We start from the raw sequence: 22,143 nt of genomic DNA, 5'->3' as shown, positions 1-22,143 counted from the left end.
CGAAATGCTAAATTTGAGCGTAGCCTGGACTACAATGATAAGACCTTGTTTCAAAGCAACAAAGAAAATGTCTTGGGCTTGCAGGTGTTCTCACTGGGAGAACGACTGCGGAGCATGTGTGAGGCTCTGGGTACCATCTCCAGCTTGGGGGTGGGGGTGACGCTTAAAAGTTTATGGGAGGGGCTGGGAAGTTGGCTCAGTGGTAGAATGCTTGCCTCACATGCATGAGGCCCTGGATTCGATTCCTCAGTACCACATAAGCAGACAAAAGCCAAAGTGGCGCTGTGGCTCAAGTGGTAGAGCTCTTGCCTTGAGCTGAAGAGCTGAGGGACAGCGCCCAGGCCCAGAGTTCAGGCCCAGGACAGGACCCGTCCCCCCAAAAAAGAATGAATTACTGGGGCTGGGAAGGTGGCAGTAACAGAGTGCTTGCCTCGCTCGATTCCTCAGCATCACATAAACTTGTAATCTTCGCTACTCAGGAGGCTGAGATCTGAGAATTGCAGCTCAAAGCCAGCAGGGGCAGGAGAGTCCATGAGATGCTTATCTTCAATAAACCACTAAAAAACCAGAAGTGGCACTGTGGCTCAAGTGGTAGAGCGCTAGCCTTGAGCTGAAGAGCTGAGGGACAGCACCCAGGCCCAGAGTTCAGCCCATGACCGACAAAAAAAAAAAGTTTATAGGAAACCAGGCATGGTGGTCCACAGATGTAAATTGTGAGCCCCAGCGCTCAAAAAGTTGAAAGAAGTATCAAAATCAACTTTTTTTAAATTTACAGGGAGAGTGGAAGTGTAGCAATAGACACTGCCCATTCTTGGATGACACTTCGTTATAGGAGAAAAACGAACAGCAAGTTACAGTTAAAAGTGAAATAGCATCAAAAGAAATTTTTCCTTAAAATGGGAGGAAACTTGCTTTGTTCCCTGTCAAGTCGCCTGAGCTTTGGCGACAATTCAATCGGGCTTTGGAGTGGCTAGTGATGGGCTTCAGTGATAGCGTTGAACAAGGACTGTAGCTCTTTGCTTTTAGATTTGGCAGACACCGTGAAGGATCAAGCTCGATCCGTGATAGCACCCACTCACCCACCCTGGGCCACTCGGAAAGCAGGGACCAGGAGGTTGACAGCCAGGCGGCGAGCGCGCTACAGTGGCGAGGTGGGTGGGGACAGCAAGTCCCGCCTGCTGACAGGCCTTGCAACTTCAGCCCTAAGCCTACTCCGTTTACAGCAGGCCCCTCCCAAAGTGACTCCAGTCTACTACTTGCCTTGTGTGAAGCGGAAATGACGCGTTTGTCGTACACGATTGGCGGAACCAGAAATTGCTTTGCGGCCTGCCCAGAAACTGGTTTCCTTTTGGCTTCCGCCCTTTGCCCATGTGTGAGAAGCAGGCTACTGCGATGAACGTGACCCAGGCTGCCGAGGGGTAAGGGCAAAAAGGGCAGGGTGATTCAGGGTCCCGGGGGTCGAATTCCCTGGCTTTTGAGAAGTAGAAGTCCCTCTTAGGAAACAGCAATCGTTCCCTTCCCACGATCTGGCCACTATGTATTATTGCTGCTATCCAGCATTTAAAGCCCTTTAATATTGTTTATTCTGCTCCCTCTACTCATCAGCCTTTTAGTCGCATCCTTTTTGGTCCTGGTGATGGCTCTGCTACCGAAGCGAAGTTAAAAATGTTTCACTTTCTAAGTCACGTGACCCCTTTTTTCTGCCTCTGCGGGACCAGCTTGAGCCACCAGCACTGGTCGCGCAGGAGCTGTATTGGAGTCACAATACATCCCAATTTTTCTCCTGTAATGTTTCCTATGTTCTCTTCAATAGGGAAAGTAAATGTGATCAGTTTGGTCATGTTTGTTCTGTAAATAGCTGTTTATGCTGTGAAGTCTTGGTAGACTCAGGAATTTTTTCTGGGCACCAATTTCCTTGCTTCAGCATCTACTTTAACAGCCAAGCCCCAGGGAAGATGGTTCACTCCGCTACTTTTAACCATTCCCCTATTTCTGGGAACGGGTGATGAAATGACCATTTCAGGTAGGCTGCACCTAATCTAAGTGTTTAAGGGGTGTAGTAGGTACAGAAATAGAAATACTAATAGTGACACTGCCTTGTCTCAGGGCCAGCAATACTGTCTTCTACTTTGCCTAAGGCCATTTTTTTTACAGCTTCCTAGAGATCTATGGGAAATGCACTGAGAATCACTTAGGAGTGTTAACTTCGTTTTCATTATCTTTTGTATGGCGACTACCAATTACTATTTAACATGAAGGTAATGCCTGACTTCTATCTAAGTTTAACAGCTTGACAAATTTCTAAAGGTGTTCGCTTTCCTGGGGATAGAGCTATTCTGTGCAGAGAACTGAAGATGTAATTGTTTAAATAGGATAAGAGTTATTTCAAATGCTAATAATCACACTGTTACCTTTTTAAAACAGCCTTCTTGCTTTGAGTCAGCAGGAAGAACTGGTGGATTTACCAAGCAACCACCCATTGAGTGCCAGTGAAGATGAGGTAAGTGATGAGTGCCTTGGGAATTTGGGGACTATATAAACAGTTACAATCACACTGTATTGAGTTACTTAGGTATAGTTTATAATACCATAATACATGATCCTCATTTTATGATTTCTCAAGTCTGTATTTCTGTAGAGAGTTATGAGATAGAGTTACTGAGATAGATAGATAGATAGACAGATAGATATTAGGTGAGATGCTTCAGAATGTAGAATGTATTCTGCTGACAAAACTAAATTGTGTGTGGGAGGACACATAGCACCTATTTGATAACAAGGAAAAGCTAGATATTTTAATGCTTGCCTAGTAGTATTTTTGTTGTTTGTCTTTCTTCCCTATGATAGATGTTTTCCTCTTAGAAAAAGCCACTTATATATTCATGGCTATGATTTATGTGATGTAGCAGGGTTTCTTTTTCAAGTCACATTATTCATTCTATTTAGAAACATTTTTAAAGCCCTTTTCCCTCAAACAAGGGAGAGGCACATTAATTCACAAGCTTAGCAAGATCTATGTTCTCTATAGTAAGGATGTTGGAATTTTGAAGCAGTTCTTTAGCTTGGGTTAGAGTGTTTATAAATGGGAACTCTGATTCCCCAGTTCTCCACTGACAAAAAAAGAATTTAAGTGGAAAAGTTGTCTTTTCCCCATCCTCTTCATTCTGCTGATTTTTCTTTTCTGTGTCTAGGAGGATGGTGATGGAGAAAGAAAGCATCAAAAGCTTCTGGAAACAATCAGTTCCCTTAATGGAACTAATAGGTAACACTCCCATTCGTTTACACAGGTTTATAACTGGCTGATTCCATGAGGCTTCTCTGCAATTAACATTTATCCAGTCCCTAGTGTAAAGACCCTCACACTAGTGCCCAGCATATAGTAAGCATTATATATAATTGTTACTAGCTGTTATCCTATTTTGAAGCATTGAGTAGGCACTACTTATCATCATTAGAGAAACTAATTGAAGTATCCCTATGGCCATCCAGATCTTAAGTGGCAAAACCAGGATTCAAATTCAGGTGTATAAGCTGGGTGCCAGTGGCTCATGCCTGTAATCCTAGCTAATCTGTAAGCTGAGATCTAAGCATCACGGTTCAAAGCCAGCCCAGGCAGGAAAATCTGTGAGACTTATCTCCAATTAACCACCAGAAAACCAGAAGTGGTGCTGTAGCTCAAGTGGTAAAGTGCTAGCTTTGAGCTGAAGAGCTCAGGGAAAGTGCCCGGGCCCAGAGTTCACGCCCCATGACTGACCCCCCCCCCCAAAAAAAAAAAATTCAGGTATGCTAGATTTTAAGTCCAATGCATCTTCCATTAAGCTTACCTTTTATTACCTTGTGCTTTTGAAGGGCTGAGTCTGCCTCAAAAAATGAAATGTGGGTTAGACTACCAAGTACATGTTATGAACAGATGTATTCGTTGCTTTATGATAAAAATTGACCCTTGAAGAAAATTACATATAAAAACTAATGCTGGTTTTGAAAAAAAATAAGATTGGATCAGTGTTGTATCTCAGTACCTGGCTAGCATGCACAAGGCCCTGTATTCCATCCCCAACACTGCAGAGAGTGAGGCTGCTATTTGGTTTCCCTGTAAGAAATGTCCATTTCTATTATATTATTTTGCCTAATTCAGGTGGAAGTTGACTGAGAGATCTGAAGCTAGTTTGAAGGTGTCAGAGTTCAATGTCACTTCCAAAGGTAAGTTGAACAAAGATCTGTGCATGACACTTGTATAATTCTGTATTATACCATAAATGCTTGCCTGTGAGAGTGGATTAGGAAGGGTGGTCAGACACCATTCTGTTTCCTCTGTTTCTAGAATAGAAGCAAAAAAGTCAGGTTTGCTCAAAGTCCCCTAAGAAGCTTCATGAGATACATATGGGATCGAAGGACATGACTATAAATAGCTGCCTCTTACTAGCTTACTCATTTGCTTAGCTCTTCAGTGTTCACAGTTTCATTCATTTATTTCAGGTATAATAATACTAAGTTAGGACAGGCAGATATTCTCTTCAGCTAGTGCTCAGAGAAGTAAGATTGCATATTCAAAGTTATTTACATAGTATGATGTTTCTCTACTCTTTACTGTTCCTTTGGGGAGCCTTATTAGACATTTTAACTTCGTTGTCTTCCCCTCCAGAAAATCTCTACCTAAGGAGAAAGATCATGTTGAACACAAGCTGAACCTAGGAAGTACACAAAATTTTGTAGCGTCTATGTGTCTAAACAGCTACTTGTCTATCTCTTGGGTAAAGAGACAATATGATGCCTGCTGAAAATACATGCTCTAGTGAGTGGCAGGGTTGGCATTTTAAACTGATATTGAGTCTAGATGCCAAACATCTCCATCTTATTCACAACATCAACACCTTGGAATGAATTTGTAGTAACCTTCCAGAGTAGGTAACAATGTATTACAAGCTGATCATTCTGTTTCTTTTTTATTTGTTCTTCTATATGTACCAATGTAGCTGGTGAAAAAAATACATTATTACCATACACCTTACATTCTAGTGGAGGAGGGACAGAATTGAAAATTGTAACAATGATACAATCACTTGCTGAATTAGCTTCTTTAGACTGTTTTTTTCTAAAAAACAAAATCTAATCTTGTAAAGATTGAGGGAGCATTCCACACAAAGCAACACCTGCTAGAAGCATTTTAAAGAAGAAACATATTGGAAGACTGTGAATAGGCAAATATGCCAATAGTATAGTGCAATGACTAGAGGTGAATGGGAACAGAATCTCACAAAGCTATGTCTTTTACATTGATGAGATTCCAAGTATAATGGGGAGCCATTGAAGGGTTTTCAGTGGAATCACGACATGCCGTGATACATTTTCCAAAGATTATTTTGACTACACAGTGAATTACAGTGGGGCAAGAATAGAAGCAAAAAAGTCAGGGGAATGTACATTACTGCTGGGCACCGGTGGCTCATACCTGCAATCCTAGCTACTCAGAAGGCTGAGATCTGAGGATCGCGGTTCAAAGCCAGCCTAGGTAGGAAAGTCTGTGAGAATCTTATTTTATTTTTATTTATCTTTATTATTATTATTTTTTTGGTGGTCATGGGGCTTGAACTCTGGGCCTGGGCACTGTCCCTGCACTCTTCAGCTCAAGGCGAGTATACTATCTCTTGAGCCACAGCGCCACTTCCAGTTTTCTAGTGGTTTGTTGAAGATCAGAGTCTCACTGACTTTTCTGCCTAGGCTATCTTTGAACCATGATTCTCAGATCTCAGCCTCCTGAGTAGCTAGGATTACAGAACCACCAGCACCTGGCAAGTCTGTGAGAATCTTCTCTCCAATTAACCACCAAAAAACTGGAAATGGCACTATGGCTCAAAATGGTGGAGTGCTAGCCTTGAGCAAAAGAGTACCAGGCCCTGAGTTCAAGCCCCATGACTGACAAACAAAAAGAAAGTGGCTAGGAATATGGCTAGTGTAGAGTGCTTGCCTAGCAGGCATGAAGCCCTGGGTTCGATTCCTCAGCATCACATGAACAGAAAAATTCAGAAGTGTTGCTGTGGCTCAAGTGATAGAGCACTAGCCTTGAACAAAAGCAGCTCAGGGACAGTGCCTAAGCCTTGAGTTCAAGCCCCAGGACTGGGGAAAAAATTACTATATTTGGAGTAAATATTTTTCTCCTCTCCTATTCCCCTAACACATTTGGGTACATATGAGTGTTACGGTATTGCTATAATTATGAATAGGAGATTGAAATAAGAAAATCATTCTATGCACATTTGCCAGTCTGCCAGCATTTTCTACTAAGGCTAATCCCTATGTTATATTGAGAGCTAGTCTTCTGAACCTGATCATAAGGTTTGGCCTTCCCACAGGATCAGGAGAAAAGCTGGCCCTTTCAGATCTGCTTGGTCCTGCTAAGGCTTCATCCTCATTGGATACTGTAAAAAAGCAACTGAATAGAGTCAAATCAAAGAAGACTCTAGAATTACCCCTTAACAAAGAAGAGGCTGAACGGGTAAGTTATGGTAAAAGTGGTCCATTAAAATGAAATTCGTTGGGCACAATGGCCCACACCTGTAATCCTAGCCACTCAGGAGGCTGCAATTTGAGGATCACAGTTCAAAGCCAGCCTGGGTTGGAAAATCCATGACTCTTATCTCCAATAAATTGCTCCAAAGAAGCTGGAAGCAGACCTATGACTCAAGTGGTAGAATGCTAACCTTGAGCAAAAGCAGCTAGCACCCAGATATTGAGTTCAAGCCCCAGGATGGGGGGGGGGAGGGAGAGAGGGTAGAAGAGACGGAGAGGGAGAGGAAGGGGGAGGGAGAGGAAAAGAGGGAGGGGGCTCGCTACAATCCCAGCAATGAGAAGGCTAATTCAGGTCATAGAGAGTTCCAGGCCATCTTGAGCTACATAGTGAGAACCTTTTTGCACACACATACACACATGAGTTTAGGGAAGGTTATAAAAATGGAAAGAAGAGGGGCTGGGAAGGTGGCTCAGTGGTAGAGCGCTTGCCTTGCATGCCTGAAGCCCTGGGTTCAATTCCTCAGCACCACATAAGCAAAAAGAAAAAAGCTGGAAGTGGCGCTCTGGCTCAAGTGGTAGAGTGCTAGCCTTGAGCTGAAGAGCTGAGGGACAGCGCCCAGGCCCAGAGTTCAGGCCCCATGACTGGACCCGCCCCCCGGACTTCCCCAACAAAAACAAATGGAAAGAGGAGGAATGGTGGTCTCCTACCATGAGCAAAATCAAAAAATACTCTATAGGGGTAGTTGCAGTCTTGAAATAAGTAAATGTCTATCTCTAGCATCCTGACCCTTTAACAAACATTGTCTCTTAATTTTTTTATTAATCCTTTTATTTTGATCATAATCCTGGCCCTTTTATGTACCTTGCCTGCTTTAGATCCACAGAGAAGTAGCATTCAATAAAACCTCACAAATCCTCTCCAAATGGGATCCCATCGTTCTGAACAACCGACAAGCAGAACAGCTAGTTTTTCCAATGGAGAAGGAGCCACCAGCCTATGTTCCAATTGAGCATGCATTCCATGGCTGGAAGGTAAGTACAACAAAATGTAACGTTCCAGGGTAAGATCACACAATTCAGAGTTGTCTGAACTTTCATGTCATTTGAATAAACAGGTTAAACCTAAATGCCAGTTACAGTCAATTTTGTAGTCAGAGAAAGAAGAAAGGGTATAGCAAGGTGTTTATGATTCGTCGTAAATTCTTGTTTTGTTGTGGTGCTGGGGATTGTGCTCAGCAACTTACACATGCTACACAGGTACTCTACCTATGGAGCTATACACCCAGCCTTCTTTTCTTGTAGGCCCCTAGGCTTTTGTTTTTTGGTGTTTTGTTTTGTTTTTGGCAGTACTATGGGTGGAACTCAGAGTCTTGTTTTTACTGAATAAGCACTACCATTTAATCCATCCCTCCAGCCCTTCTCTAGTTCTTTTGTTTTTGTTTTGCTACCTCAACTCTTACTCATCTTGCCCAACTAGTATTCTACCTCTTGAGCTATGCATCCCTTACTTTGTCAGTTGTGGGGCTTGAACTCATATCTCAATCTCCTGAGTAGCTAGGATTATAGGTATGAGCCACCAGCGCTTCCGTTACTTTTTTAAAAAATCGTTTACTCATATTTTTCATCCTTAGAAAATCAGAAACTTAGTAGCATTGATGATGCCCCAGTGAGGATAAATGAACAAGAGAACCCACAGTTGGCTTATAAAAGAATCCAAAACCAAAATACAACATTGATGGTAAAGGCTACAACTTTAGCAAGTGACTCATCTAAGCTTTAAGGTGCGAAAGTACTATTTTAGAACTGGGTTTCTCAAACACTGACTCCATTTTTTTGCCAGTCATTGGGCTTGAACTCAGGGCCTGGGCACTGTCTGAGCTTTTTTTTTGTTCAAAGCTAGTGCTCTACCACTTGAGCCACAGCACTACTTCCAGCTTTTTTGTTTATGGGGTACTTAGGAATCAAACCCAGGACTTCATGCATACTAGGCAAGCACACTACCACTACGCCACATTCCCAGTCCCTCAAACACTGGCTCTTGATAAAGTTTTTATCCTTTTAGAAAAAAGGATAATTGCCAAGTCTTTTAGTCTGGTGAGTATGATGTTGCCAAATCTTCCTTATTATGGTATTATTCTTTCCACTGTGATGGTGTTGAAATATCTTTATTAAAATAAATTATGGTGGTTGCAAATGATAGTTTGGGGGTGGAATAGTAGTTAAGCTCATGACACAATTAAAAGTTAGTAATCCTAAATTCACCATTACTGAGTCTATGAACAACTGCTTACAATTTCTAGGCTAATTTTCAAGTATACCACTAGTATCCTTATGTGGGATGATTTGTGTTAAAGAGAAATAGTCAAATACAACAATGCCTAAAACATGAATGAATACATTTCTTTTTCCTTCAAAAAAATCTCTTTCAAAAAATCCAGGAATGATAGTCTTTTTATGTCATGTCATTGAGTTAACTAAAGTTACTTGCTACTAAAATTTGAGCAAATAAGTTGTTTACAAGGGAATAAGTTCTATATTCTGGTGGGGTTTTTTTGTTTTGTCAGTCATGGGGCTTGAACTCAGGGCCTGGTGCTGTCCCTGGGCTTTTTCGCTCAAGGGTACAGCTCTAACACTTGGAGCCACAAGCTACTTTTGGTTTTCTGGTGATTGGAGATAAGAGTCTCATGGGTTTCCTTCCCCAGCTGGCTTCAAACCATGATCCTCAGATCTCAGCCTTCTGATTAGCTAGGATTACAGGCATGAGCCACAGGTACCAGGCTCTGATGTTGTTTTTGAAGTCACCTCAATTCTCTTTCTAGGGTGCTTCCTTTCCCACATGAAACAAAGATCAGGTATATAGTATGGCTGCAGGATGAAGGGAGACTTTAGGAGAAAAAAATTTAAGAGGTAATATTCAAAAATAAAACGTGGGGGCTGGGAAGGTGGCTCAGTGATAGAGTGCTTGCCTTGAATGCATGAGGAATCGAACCCTTGGGTTCAATTCCTCAGCAACACATAAGCAGAAAAAGCTGTAAGTGGTGCTGTGGCTCAAGTGGTAGAGTGCAAGCCTTGAGCTGAAGATCTGAAGGGCAGTGCCCAGGCCCAGAATTCAAGCCCCACAGCAAAAAATAAAACATGGCTGAGCACTGGTGGCTTATGCCTGTAATCCCAGCTACTCAGGAGGCTCAGATCTGAGGATTGTGGTTAAAAGCTAGCCCAGGCAGGAAAGTATATGAGACTCTTATCTGTAGTTAACCATCAAAAAGTCTGGAATTGGAGTTTTGGCTCAAGTGGTGGAACACTGATCTTGAGCAAAAGAAATAAAAGTGCTCAGGGTCAGTGCACGGGCCTGCCACCAAAAAAAAATGAGTTGGGCATCATATAGTACATGCCTGTAATCCTACCCCTAAGGAGGTAAGGCCAGAGTATCTCAAATTCAAGACCAGAATAAGACATAGAGCAAGATTCTGCCTCAAAAACATGTTAAAATTTAAGCTTTTACAAAATGAAGTAAATCTCTTTTTTAATCTAATGAGGATTGTACTTTGGGAAGAGCTAGTCTCCAGTGCTAGTCATCTCTCCTGCTCTGTAAACTTCATGAGTTGGCTGCTTCTCTTAATCCCCTCTGAGCTTCAGTTTCATAGTCCATGTGACTAACAGGTGTCACCTGGGTCTCCCATGTGCACCTTACACTTTGCACAGTTCAAACTGAGCTTCGTATTTCCTTTCCCCAGACTCCTCCAGCTTTTATCCTCACCTTCAGTCTATAACTCAGTTAATAGCTTAACTCTCTACTCAGGCCACTTTAGTTGAAGATGTCACCTCTCTGGTTTCTACATGTTCTGTTCACTGCCCACTGCTTAGCCCACACAGTGGCCTACTCTTGTAAATTCCATTATGGCTCCTAGATGCCTGTTTCCTCTCTATATTTTCATTTTCCCTACCCCAGCTGAGGCCCTAGCCTTTCCTGTGTTTTTCTTTTTTGACAGTAGTCAGGAATTTTTTTTCTGAAACACAAAACTGATTGTCACTCTCCTACTTAAAATCCATTAAAAACTGTGGGATGGGAAGGTGGCTCAGTGGTAGACTACTCGCCTTGCATGCATAAGGCCCTGGGTTCGATTCTTTAGCACCACATAAGCAGAAAAGGCCAGAAGTGGCACTATAGCTCAAATGGTAGAGCGCTAGCCTTGAGCTGAAGAACTGAGGGACAGTGCCCAGGCCCAGAGTTCAGGCCCCAGGACTGACAAAAAAAATCCATCAAAGACTGAGGACAATACACAGTTATACCACTCATTTCCTGAATACCTATGTTTTTGATTATGCTTACCTATGGAGTTTTCCCCCACCTGAAAGAATTGTACTTAAACCTCAATGCCTAATTCAAAAGGTCAGTTCTCTTACCCATCTAACCCACCTTCCTTCTAATCAGAATTAATGGTTCTTTTGTGCTTACCCCTATAAAATAATGTTTAGCCCATTTAATGTGGTAGCATGTATGTCTCTTCACTATGAAAAACTATGAGCTCTGAGGACAGGAACTATGTTAATTAATTGTGTATTCCTAGCACCCCACACAAGTGCCTGGAATGTAACTGCAATCAATAAGTGTTGGTAAATTGAACTGAATTGAAGGGGGATTACAACATGGTAATATAAATCATTTTGTAGCCTGTGATTGATCACTACTGCAAATACTAAAAATGGAAGAACATGTACCTTTACTATTCAATAAAATAGGTTTATGGTTAAATCAATAGTACTGTGTAACATGTGATGATGTGTGCTTACGCATTTGTCCAGATATTTGTAAGTTTAATACTGATTGTGATATATATGGCTATTGAAGAAAACCACACATAATATGTGTGTGAGGTTTGAAAGTGGCTCGGTTGCCTAGGGCTGTCTTTGTACCTTGTCAGGGTGGACAATGGTATAATTGGCCTGATTATTTTAACCATCTTCACAATGTCAATCAAGCAGCAAATGGGGCTTTTTGTTGACATGTGAAATAACTGGTCCACAGTTCATTCATTTCATACATATAAATACCACCTAGCATGCAAAATTGAGTGGAAATGGAGGAATTGCAGCCAAACTTAGAAAATGAATAGTTATAGTTGAACTGTTGGGAAGCAGGCTAATTATATATGAAGGTCATATTTGTTAAGGTAAAACACATACCCTGCCATGAAGTAAATAACTAGTGGGATGCATCTAAAAATGACATGTGTTTTTCTTGTTTCTTTTCATCAGTAATTAATAATATCAACACCTATACATAGTTCATAACAGTTACCTCTGGTTTTAAATGGTTGGGAGCTGGGTACATACCTGTTATCTTAGCACTTGTAGGCTAAAGCAGGAAGCATCAAGACCAGCCGTGGTGATATAGTAAAAATCTTGTCTCAATAAAAAGTAAATAAAAAGTTGGGATTTCTCTCTGAGACATCACTGCAGATCAGTTTCCAAGTTCATCATTGATAAATAGTGGGTTGTTTTTGTTTTTGTTTTTTCCAGTCTTGCAGTTTGAACTCAGGGCCTACGCACTGTCCCTAACCTTCTTTTGCTCAAGGCCAGCACTCTACCACTTGAGCCACAGCACCACTTCTGACCTTTTCTGTTTATGTGCTGAGGAATCAAACCCAGGACTTCATGCATGCTAGGCAAGCAGTCTACCACTAAGCCACACTCCCAGCCCCAGTAAATAATGTTTTTTAAACTACCCTGCCCTTTAGTAATATTCTTCTTTTATGTGCTGGTACTGGGGCTTGAACTCAGGGCCTCACACTAAGCTATTTCACTCATGACTGTTGCCCCATGCCTGTATTTCTGGCTTTTTGCCAGATAATTGGTGATGAGTATCTTATGCACTTGTCTGTTCAGTCTGCTTTGAACCATGATCCCCAAGTCTCAACCTCTTGAGTAGCTAGGATTCAAAACATGAGCCATCACTCCCAACTAGAAATATTCTTTAATTTGCTTTTTTGTGCCAATACTGAGGCTTGAACTCAGAATCTGGGTGCTGTCCTTTAGCTTTTTCTCTCAAGGCTAGCACTGTATCACTTGAGCCACTTCCAACTTTTTTAATTGGAGATACACACACATACACACTAAGTAGGGAATATTTGGACTTTAAAACTCTGACAATCTTGTACTACTGTTTCTCTGTCTTGCCAGCTTTTATCTCTTTTTTTTTTGTTTTGGTTATGGGACTTGACCTCTGGTCCTGGGCACTGTCCCTGAGCTCTTCAGCTCAAAACAAGTGCTCTACCACTTGAGCCACAGCGCCTCTTCCTATTTTCTGGTGGTTAATTGGAGATAAGAGTCTCATGGACTTTCCTGGCCAGGCTGGCTTTGAACCACAATCCTCAGATCTCAGCCTCCTGAGTAGCTAGGATTACAGACGTGAGCCACCAGTGCCTGGCTCCAGTTTTTATCTGAAGAGCATCCTGCTTAGGTTCTTAAAGAGGATTCAATTCTCTTGTATATACATTGATAACCTGAACACAGAGTCATTTCCCCCTCAGTAATATTGGAAACTGACCTGAGCTCTCCAGCTGAAGTTATCTCTTGTGTGTGTGTGTGTGTGTCTGTCTGTCTGTCTGTTGGTCTGACGGTCTGTGGTCTGTCTGTCGGTCTGTGGTCTGTCTGTCGGTCTGTGGTCTATCTGTCGGTCAGTCAGTCATGGGGCTTGAACTCTGGGCATGGACGCTGTCCCCTCAGCTCTTCAGCTCAACACTAGCAATCTACCACTTAAGCCACAGCGAAACTTCTGGTTTTCTGGTGGTTAATTGGAGGTGAGAGTCTCATGGACTTTCCTGGCCAGGCTGGCTTTGAACCACAATCCTCAGATCTCAGCCTCCTGAGTAGCTAGGATTATAGGCATGAGCCACCAGCACTCAGCTTGAAGTTATCTTAAATCAGAATTATTTTTGTCAGTCTTGGAGCTTGAACTTGGCCTAGAAACTGGAGCTTTTCTGCTCAAGGCTAGTGCTCTACCACTTGAGCCACAGCACCACTTCTGATTTTCTGGTGGTTAATTGGAGATAAGAGTCTCACAGACTTTCCTGCCTGGACTGGCTTTGAACCACAATCCTCAGATCTCAGCCTCCTGAATGGCTAGGATTATATATGTGAGCCACCAGCACCTGACCAGAATTTTTTTATCACCATAAAATAAGGTTTTGCCTGCACCTCTGACTAGCTAGACTGGGATCCCTTTATCTTTGTGAAGTAACCAATTCTATGCAGCTAGAGATTTTAATTGTGGCTTAATGAATTAGACAGCTATAGGAATATATATATATATATATATATATATAGAGAGAGAGAGAGAGAGAGAGGGAGAGGGAGAGAGAGAAAGAGAGCTTAAAGAGTGTGGATTAAGATTTAGAATGTTTTGTTACCTCCTTAAGGCAACAACTCCCCTGGAGCAGGAAGTTTTTAACCTCCTCAATAAGAACAAGCAGCCAGTGACAGACCCTTTACTGACTCCCATGGAAAAAGCTTCCCTCAAAGCCATGAGCCTGGAAGAGGTAAGTATCATAGGTGCTTTGACAGCCCCAGGCATGCTATGCTTCTCCTTGCATTTGACCTCAAGTCCAGGAGTCACTGTAAATGTCATTCATTGTAGGCTAAGATGCGCCGAGCAGAGCTTCAAAGGGCACGAGCTCTGCAGTCCTACTATGAGGCCAGGGCTCGAAGAGAGAAGAAAATCAAAAGTAAAAAGTAAGGAAGCCTTGGGATTCTGATGGAAGAAAATGATGTGGTTAATCATGAACTCTTTGGTCTTTGGAATGGAAGAGGTCCCAAGTAGGAATGACTAGCCTGTTTTTCCTAAACCAACATCACACACTTTTTTTTTGCCTGCTTCAGTAATGCCCTCTGTAGCTCTTGCTTTCATGCTTGACTTTGCCACAAAAAAAGGACTGTTCAGCTACTTTCTTTCCCTCCAAGGCATCATGGAGTGGTTCTGCAGAATGAGTTCTGAATCTACAGCTGGTGGAGCCAGCAGGGCTTCTTTCCTGCTTTTTTTGCCTTTTTGAAATGTGTTCTATTCCTCCCTTGAGCTGTGGAGGTAAAGGGAATACTTTGCTTTGCAGAAGTCGGCCCCTGGGGGCTGGATGGATGCAGGATCTGAGAGATTCCTGGCAGCCTTCTCAGGTACCACAGTGGCTCTCTGCCGTCAGCTAGCTCTGTGATCCATTCTGGCCCCTGCATAAGGAAAACCCTCGGATAGTATGGATACCTTTGCATGTGACATCAGTGCTTCAGCTAAATCCCTAAGCTCTTCCCTCCTCCTCCTGTTACTCTATAGATATCACAAAATTGTGAAGAAAGGAAAGGCTAAGAAAGCTCTAAAAGACTTTGAACAACTGCAGAAGGTAGATCCAAATGCTGCGCTGGAAGAACTGGAAAAAATTGAAAAGGCCAGAATGATGGTAAGGTTGCTTCTTACTTACCATACCTTTGAACCAATTTGCCCTGGAAGGCCCTAAAGATTTAATTCTGTCCTTCCTTTTCAGGAACGAATGAGCCTTAAACACCAGAACAGTGGGAAATGGGCCAAGTCAAAGGCTATTATGGCCAAATATGACCTAGAGGTAAGCGATCACCAAGGTGAAAAAAGAGATGGAATTGGAGGGAACAAAGGAAAATCAGTTCATGAGTATGCTAGAGGAAGCAGAGTTGAGGAAGAGCCGTGAATGAAAAACAAAGAATGGGGGCTGGGAAGGTGGCTCAGTGGTAGAGTGCTTGCCTTGCATGCCTGAGGCCCTGGGTTCGACTCCTCAACACCACATAAGCAGAAAGAAAAAAGCCAGAAGTGGCGCTGTGGCTCAAGTGGTAGAGCGCTAGCATTGAGCTGAAGAGCTGAGGGATAGTGCCCAGGCCCAGAGTTCAGGCCCCACAACCAGACCCCCCCCCCAAAAAAAAAACAAAGAACATGAATGAAAAACAAAGAATCTTAAAAGACATTAGGAACAAAGGAAGGGGTGACATTGACCAACAAGCATTGTACTCATAACCTTACTTAGGAATTGTAACCTCTTTGTACAACATAATTATTATTATTATTATTGTTACAAAAATAAAAATAACCAAGTTCTGGTGGCTCAAACTTGTAATGCTAACTACTCAGGAGGCTGAGGATCTGAAGATCATGGTTCAAAGCTAGCTCAGGAGAGACTCTTCTCTACAATTAACCACTAGAAAAATAGAAGTGGAGCTGTGGCTCAACATGGTAGAGTGCTAGTCTTGAGCAAAAGAAGCTCAGGGACAGCACCCAGGCCCTAAGTTCAAGCCCCACGACCAGCTTTTTTTTTGTCAGTCATGGGGCTTGAACTCTGGGCCTGAGTGCTGTCTCTAAGCTCTTCAGCTCAAGAGAGTGCTCTACCACTTGAGCCACAGCACCACTTCTGGTTTTCTAGTGGTTTATTGGAGAAAAGAGTATCACAACTTTCCTGCCCGGGCTGGCTTTGAACCGCGATCCTGAAATCTCAGCCTCCTGAGTAGCTAGGATTACAGGCGTGAGCCTCCAGCACCCGATGTCCAGGACCAGCTTTTTAAAAATAAATAAAAAATAAAAAAGCATCAGGAAAAAGAGTTGAAAGGGAAAGAGCACTGAAAGCAAATCCAGTAGAAGGGGAAAATAGCTCTTATGAATTATGTTTCAGTATTGATTCCTTGAGGACAAAGAGTTTGTCTTCTGTTTTATTCCATAGCTACTAATACAGTGTTATATGTGGAGTTTAAATACTAGATAACCAGTAAGAAATACTTCCATCAAGTTGAATGGAAGCATGGCAGCTTTGAGAAATGGACCAGGAAAGCTGTTGTTGTGGTAACAAATGACAATGCTCTCATGTTGTGACTCCCTTCTCCAGGCTCGCCAAGCTATGCAAGAACAATTGGCTAAGAATAAAGAACTAACACAGAAACTCCAAGTCATATCTGAGAGTGAGGGAGAGGAGGGAGAAGCAGAAGAGGAAGAACCCCTTGTCCCTGATGCAGTGAATGAAGTACAGATGAATGGGGGTGGCACAAATCCCTGGATGTTCAGGAAGTACAATGGTGATGCAAAAGAGGGGGAAATCCAGGCAGACCCTGAGGACCCTGAACAGCTGCCTGAGACTGTGGCCCATGAGTTTTCTGAAAGTGAAGAAGATGAAAGACCAGTGGAAGAGGAAGAAGTTTTGTTGCAAGAATTTGAGGAAAAGAGATCCCTTAGAAAAAGATCTGAGCTCAACCACAACGCTAAGCCAGTGGACAGCCAAGAAACAAAAGGTGAGCTATGACTAAATGGAAGGGACAGCTTCATTTTGCTAGAGATGGACTGAGGGAAAAATAAGGGTCCACCCACACATGCTGCATAGTGATCAGGCTCTGGGGAATTTCAAGAGTGAGCATACTAGGTCTCTGATGTGAAATTCAATTCATAAGAACCATTTTTCTTCAAAGACATTTGATAAGCATTCATCTGCATGGTTTTACAGTGTGCTCAGACAAATTTTCTGCTTTTGGGTGCTCATAGTCTTCAGAAAGACTTAACTATCCTTCAGGTAGGATGACTTCACATTCCTGGTACCTATATACAGGTGCATCTGTTAGTATGGTAAATCAGAAAATCCACACTAATAGACTCATATATGTGCATTTGGAATTGTGACTCTGCTCAGACTCTGTGTTAGATTTTTCTACTAATTGTGTGTGTATGTGTACATGTGTGCATGCATGTGTGCATGCATGCTAGAACTAGGTATTGAAATTAGAACCTTGTGCTCTTATTTGCCATTTTTTTCCTGCCCAAAGCTTGCACTCTATCATTTGAGCCACAACTCCACTTCTGTCTTTTTTGCTGGTTAAGTGGACATAAGAGTCTCATGGACTTTTCTTTTCTGGCTGGCTTTGAACCTAGATCCTCAGATCTTAGCCTCCTGAGTAGCTAGGATTACAGGCATGAACCACCAGTGCCTGACTTTTTTACCCCCCCCCTTTTTTGGGTCAGTTGTGGGTCTTAAACTCTGGGCCTGGGCGCTGTCCTTGAGCTCTTCAGCTCAGGGCTAGAGCTCTACCATTTGAGCCAGAGCACCACTTCTGGTTTTCTGAGTGGTTTATTGGATATAAGAGTTTTGTAAGCATTCCTGCCTGGGATGGCTTTGAACCGAGATCCTCAGATCTCAGCCTCCTGAGTAGCTAGGATTTCAGGCGTGAGCCACTGGCACCTGGCTACTTTTACCCCTTATCTTGAGTAATTATTTAATTTATTTGTTTATTGTAGTATTGGGGATTGAAACTAGAGCCTGATGCATAGTAGGAATATGAACAGTGTTAGTGCCCATGATGCTGGTTAGAGATGACGTGGACATTGTAATGCCTGCTTAGGAAACTACCTCCAAGTAGAAATCACCTAGCTGTGGACAGATTCTCAGCTCTGATTTAATTACATTGTAAAAAGTTGTCATTAGAATGTATTGTGAAAGGCTTTACATGTACAAGTAGTCACTTCCTGAGGATCACGAGCCCAGGAGTTCAAGGCCAGACTGGGCAATATGGTAAAAATTCATCTCTTAAAAAGGGAGGAGAAACAAACTGGTCATTAAGCTGGTGGCTCATGCCTGTAATCCTAGCTACTCAGGAGACTGAGACCTGAGGATCGCAGTTCAAAGCTAGCCCAGATAGGAAAGTCCATAAGACACATCTCCAATTAATCAACAAAAAAATTCAGAAGTGGAGCTGTGGCACACAAGCAGTAGAGCCCTAGCTATGAGCAAACCAACTAAGGGAAAATGCCCAGGCCCTGAGTTCAAGCCCCAGGATCAGAAAAAAGTCATCTAGCCAGATTTATAGAGCTATTAGATGTGGTATGGAAGTATGAAAGATAGATTTGAATTTCCTTTGATACAGAGAAAAATTTCCCAAGAAGTCATGGACCTCAATCAAAATGAACGAGGAAATTTAATTCTTGAGAAAGAAGCATACATGTGTCCTGAGGCCAGAGGCCATATTTAAGGAGCTGCAATGGCTTCAAGCCAAAGCTAGAGAGCAGGTTCTACTTGGGAATGGAGGCAACTTAGTAATTGCAAAGGGCAGTTTAGGAGTATTGTGCATTGCTGTCGTGTTTCCCTCAAGACTCTTGAGACTACAGATATTTGCTCAGATTTTGCCAGTGACTGGAAAATGTGAGCAACATCCACCATAAAAATAGCTACTCTGTCCCTTATTGATTATGAAATCTGCTTTAAAAAATGAAAAGGGAATTCTTAAATCAAGACAAAACCTTTCTAGAAAAGGTTTATACAGGCAGGGAAGCATAAATTACAATGAAGTTGCTTTCAGAAGCCACCTGTTAAAATAGTTCTTTTCATTTTTTTAATTCAGAACTTTAGGATGAAAGAATACCTTGGTCAAGAGTTTGTCTGGCCGGACACTGGTGGCTCACACCTGTAATCCTAGCTACTCAGGAGGCTGAGATCTGAGGATTTCGGTTCAAAGCCAGCCCAGGCAGGAAAGTACGTGAGACTCTCCAATAAACCACTCAGAAAACCAGAAGTGGCACTGTGGCTCAAGTGCTAGAATGCTATCCTTAAGCTGAAGAGCTGAGGGACAGCACCCAAGCCCAGAGATCAAGCCCCACCACCGACAAAAAGAAAAAGAAAAAAAAGAGTTTGTCTGGCATGCACTAGACCCAGCACCCTGTGTACCATGTACTCATGTGTGTGCATGCATTTGTGCGTGCATGTGCATGCTCGCGCGCGTCCACACACACACATACATACACCCACACACAGGAATTTAGGACAGTCTTTCCAATTTATTTGACAGGGAAATTAAACCCCAGGCTTAGTCACATAGCAGTTACCTAGGAGGAGGACCCAAGGTGCCTGCATTCAAGTCCATTGCCTGCTGTTTGTCAGATAGTAGTAAATGGACACTCCAGGAAAATCCAACATATAGAATCTTTCCTTCTGTGTTTGTCCTTGTTGGAATGCTTATGTGGTTCCCAGCACCTAGAGGGTGGGCAGCAAATTCTCATTAACCAGGAAACTTTGTAAACCTTTTTTTTTTTAACAGCTTTTGTTTCCCTCCCAGATTCTAACTGCCAGGAGGTATTATCTGAATTAAGGGTATTGTCTCAGAAACTCAACAAGAAAAACCATCAATCCCAGAAGCAAAAAGTGAATTCAGTGGCGGCTACTCTCCAGGTCCAAGGAGAGGAACCTGCCCCAGAAGAAGAAGAGTCCCTATTGCTGCAGAAGCCAGAGAGAGTACAGACTATGGAAGAACTAGAACAGTTGGGCAAAGAAGAATATTCTGAAAATAAGGATCTCCCCAGACCTGTATTAGAAAGGGAGCAGATAGAAAGGACCCCACGTAATCAGCTTGATGCTCCAAAGGAGAAGACAAAGAAGGAACAAATGATTGATCTACAGAACCTTCTAACTACAAAATCTCCTTCTGTGAAGTCTTTGGCAGTTCCCACAGCTATAGAGGAGTTGGTGAGCAGAGCCAGGGTCATGAGCCATTGTGGGAAATCAGAGCTGCAGAAAGTGTCCCGCACAGAAAGTAGTTTTGCTAGGGGCACATTTCAGTAGCTGAGAGATCCAGAATCTCCAGAATATTATGGGTCTGGGCTGGTCCCTGTGACAGTTTAATGATAGATGCAAATAGGTTGGTACAGCTGAGACACACCCCTTGCCCCCATATATAGCGGGCACCACGCCTGTAATCCTAGCTACTCAGGAGGCTGAGATCTGAGGATCACGTTCAAAGCCAGCCTGGGCAGGCAAGTCCGTGAGACTCTTATCTCCAATAAACTACTAGAAAACCGGAAGTGGCACTGTGGCTCAAGCGGTAGAGCACTCGCCTTGAGCTGAAGAGCGCAGGGACAGTGCCCCCTTACTATATTTCAGGCAGGGTCACTAGAAGATGGGTTTCTGAGCTATTGCCAGTATCTTTGTTCTGGGACTCCCCAATTAAGGAATTAAAACTGCTAAGGTGAAGTACCCTCACCCTGGCTTTTTCAAGGACACAAGCTTGAGGAAGGAAGTGGGCTAGGCCACGTGGCTTTTCTGCTATGCCTTCCTCACCCTACAGCTACTAAAAGCTTTAAATTGTGTCATATGATAATGAGCTAAAGATATTTACCCTAGAGAGAAAGAAAGGAGAATGTTATTGACTACTGATAGATATGTATTGAAAGATGATGCTGTTCAGCACTTGCCCCTAGGGGGTGCTAGAATGTCACGACCCAAAATTTCAAACATACTTGTCTTGAACCACAAAGGCAAGCTATGGTTCTCACTCTTGTTTCTTCCTAGGAAGATGAAGTGGACAGAGACCAAAAGCAGATGATAAAAGAAGCTTTTGCTGGAGATGATGTCATCAGAGAGTTCTTAAAAGAGAAGAGGGAAGCTGTCAAGGCAAATAAGCCAAGGGACGTAGATCTGACACTGCCTGGCTGGGGCGAGTGGGGTGGTGTAGGTCTGAAACCTAGTGCCAAGAAAAGACGCAGGTAAGAATAAGGAAAAATATCTGTCAGAAGGGTTCTGAGTTTTCCAGCTTCAATCTTAAGTATCCCCCCTGAATAAATAGTTTGAGTAAATAGTTAATACTCCTACTGTTTTGTCTTCAGGTTTCTTATTAAAGCCCGTGAAGGTCCTCCAAGAAAAGACAAGAATTTGCCAAATGTAATTATCAATGAGAAGCGCAACATCCATGCAGCAGCTCATCAGGTAAGACTTAGAGAGCTCTCTGCCTGCCCACTTAACTGCCTGGCACTGTTGCTTGGGAAGAGTAGTCTAGTTAGTGATCTATGATCAAGAGGGATGTGTGATCTTGACCATTGAATCAAATCTTTTGTTTTTGCAGTCTGGCTATGAGATCAACAATTCCAGATTGATTATGTTGTACTTATAACTGAGAAGAGGGGTTAGACTAAAAGAATCTTTTCAAGCAATGGTGAAGACACCACATCTGTGTTTTTAACTGGTACCCCAGGTCATTCTAGTATAAATGAGCCTCACCAAAGAAATAGCATTCTACAGACTTCTATTTACAGTTAATATTGTACTCAAACAGAAACCATGAGGTTTGAGCCACATCAAGAAAAATGAAAATGAACTAGTACCTCTTCAGATGTGGAAGGATTTTAAATTGTATCATGTGTTAATAAGATAGTGATGTCTGCAAGACAGACTTTGAGCAAGAAAACTGAAGGGCAGCTGGGCCCTGGTAGCTCAGGCCTATAATCCTAGCTACTCAAGAGACTGAGACCTGATGATTGTGCTTCCAAAGCAGCCCAGGCAAGCAAGTCGGTGAGATTCTTATCTCCAAGTACCCAGCAAAAGCCAGAAGAAGAGGTGTGACTCAAGTGGTAAAACATCAGACAGAAGTGGAAATATGAAACTAGAGTACAGAGCCCAGATTTCAAGCCCCAGTACTAGCATTTAAAATTTCAAAACAAAAAAAGGAATACAGAGCAGAGAATAAAAGGATTAAAATCTACCAGGATCGGGGCTGGGAAGGTGGCTCAGTGATAGAGTGCTTGCCTTGCATGCTCAAGGCCCTGGGTTCGATTCCTCAGCACCACATAAGCAAAAAGAAAAAAGCCAGAAGTGGCACTGTGGCTCAAGT

The 22,143-nt window shown here is 42.6% G+C and overlaps 1 protein-coding gene across 1 annotated transcript in view; it reads left to right on the top strand.

Moving 5' to 3' along the window:
- The first annotated feature begins 1,337 nt into the window (after positions 1 to 1,337).
- Utp14a (UTP14, U3 small nucleolar ribonucleoprotein, homolog A (yeast)) overlaps positions 1,338 to 22,143 on the top strand; it is a 22,025-nt gene continuing 1,219 nt past the window's right edge. Inside the window, exons 1-14 of the mRNA XM_013018162.1 lie at positions 1,338 to 1,418; positions 2,425 to 2,500; positions 3,192 to 3,262; positions 4,136 to 4,200; positions 6,351 to 6,493; positions 7,384 to 7,539; positions 13,926 to 14,045; positions 14,144 to 14,238; positions 14,828 to 14,951; positions 15,036 to 15,113; positions 16,395 to 16,794; positions 19,600 to 20,006; positions 20,829 to 21,022; positions 21,143 to 21,242. Of these exons, the coding sequence (XP_012873616.1) occupies positions 1,369 to 1,418; positions 2,425 to 2,500; positions 3,192 to 3,262; positions 4,136 to 4,200; positions 6,351 to 6,493; positions 7,384 to 7,539; positions 13,926 to 14,045; positions 14,144 to 14,238; positions 14,828 to 14,951; positions 15,036 to 15,113; positions 16,395 to 16,794; positions 19,600 to 20,006; positions 20,829 to 21,022; positions 21,143 to 21,242 (2,079 nt within the window). The 5' untranslated portion in view covers positions 1,338 to 1,368. The remainder of the gene's footprint in view (positions 1,419 to 2,424; positions 2,501 to 3,191; positions 3,263 to 4,135; positions 4,201 to 6,350; positions 6,494 to 7,383; positions 7,540 to 13,925; positions 14,046 to 14,143; positions 14,239 to 14,827; positions 14,952 to 15,035; positions 15,114 to 16,394; positions 16,795 to 19,599; positions 20,007 to 20,828; positions 21,023 to 21,142; positions 21,243 to 22,143) is intronic.

Source organism: Dipodomys ordii, unplaced genomic scaffold (genome assembly GCF_000151885.1).
Source record: "Dipodomys ordii isolate 6190 unplaced genomic scaffold, Dord_2.0 Scaffold38, whole genome shotgun sequence".
NCBI classification, from domain to species: Eukaryota; Metazoa; Chordata; class Mammalia; order Rodentia; family Heteromyidae; genus Dipodomys; species Dipodomys ordii.
Note: the sequence above shows the minus strand (reverse complement) of the source record. Positions and strands in the feature narration are given on the sequence as shown.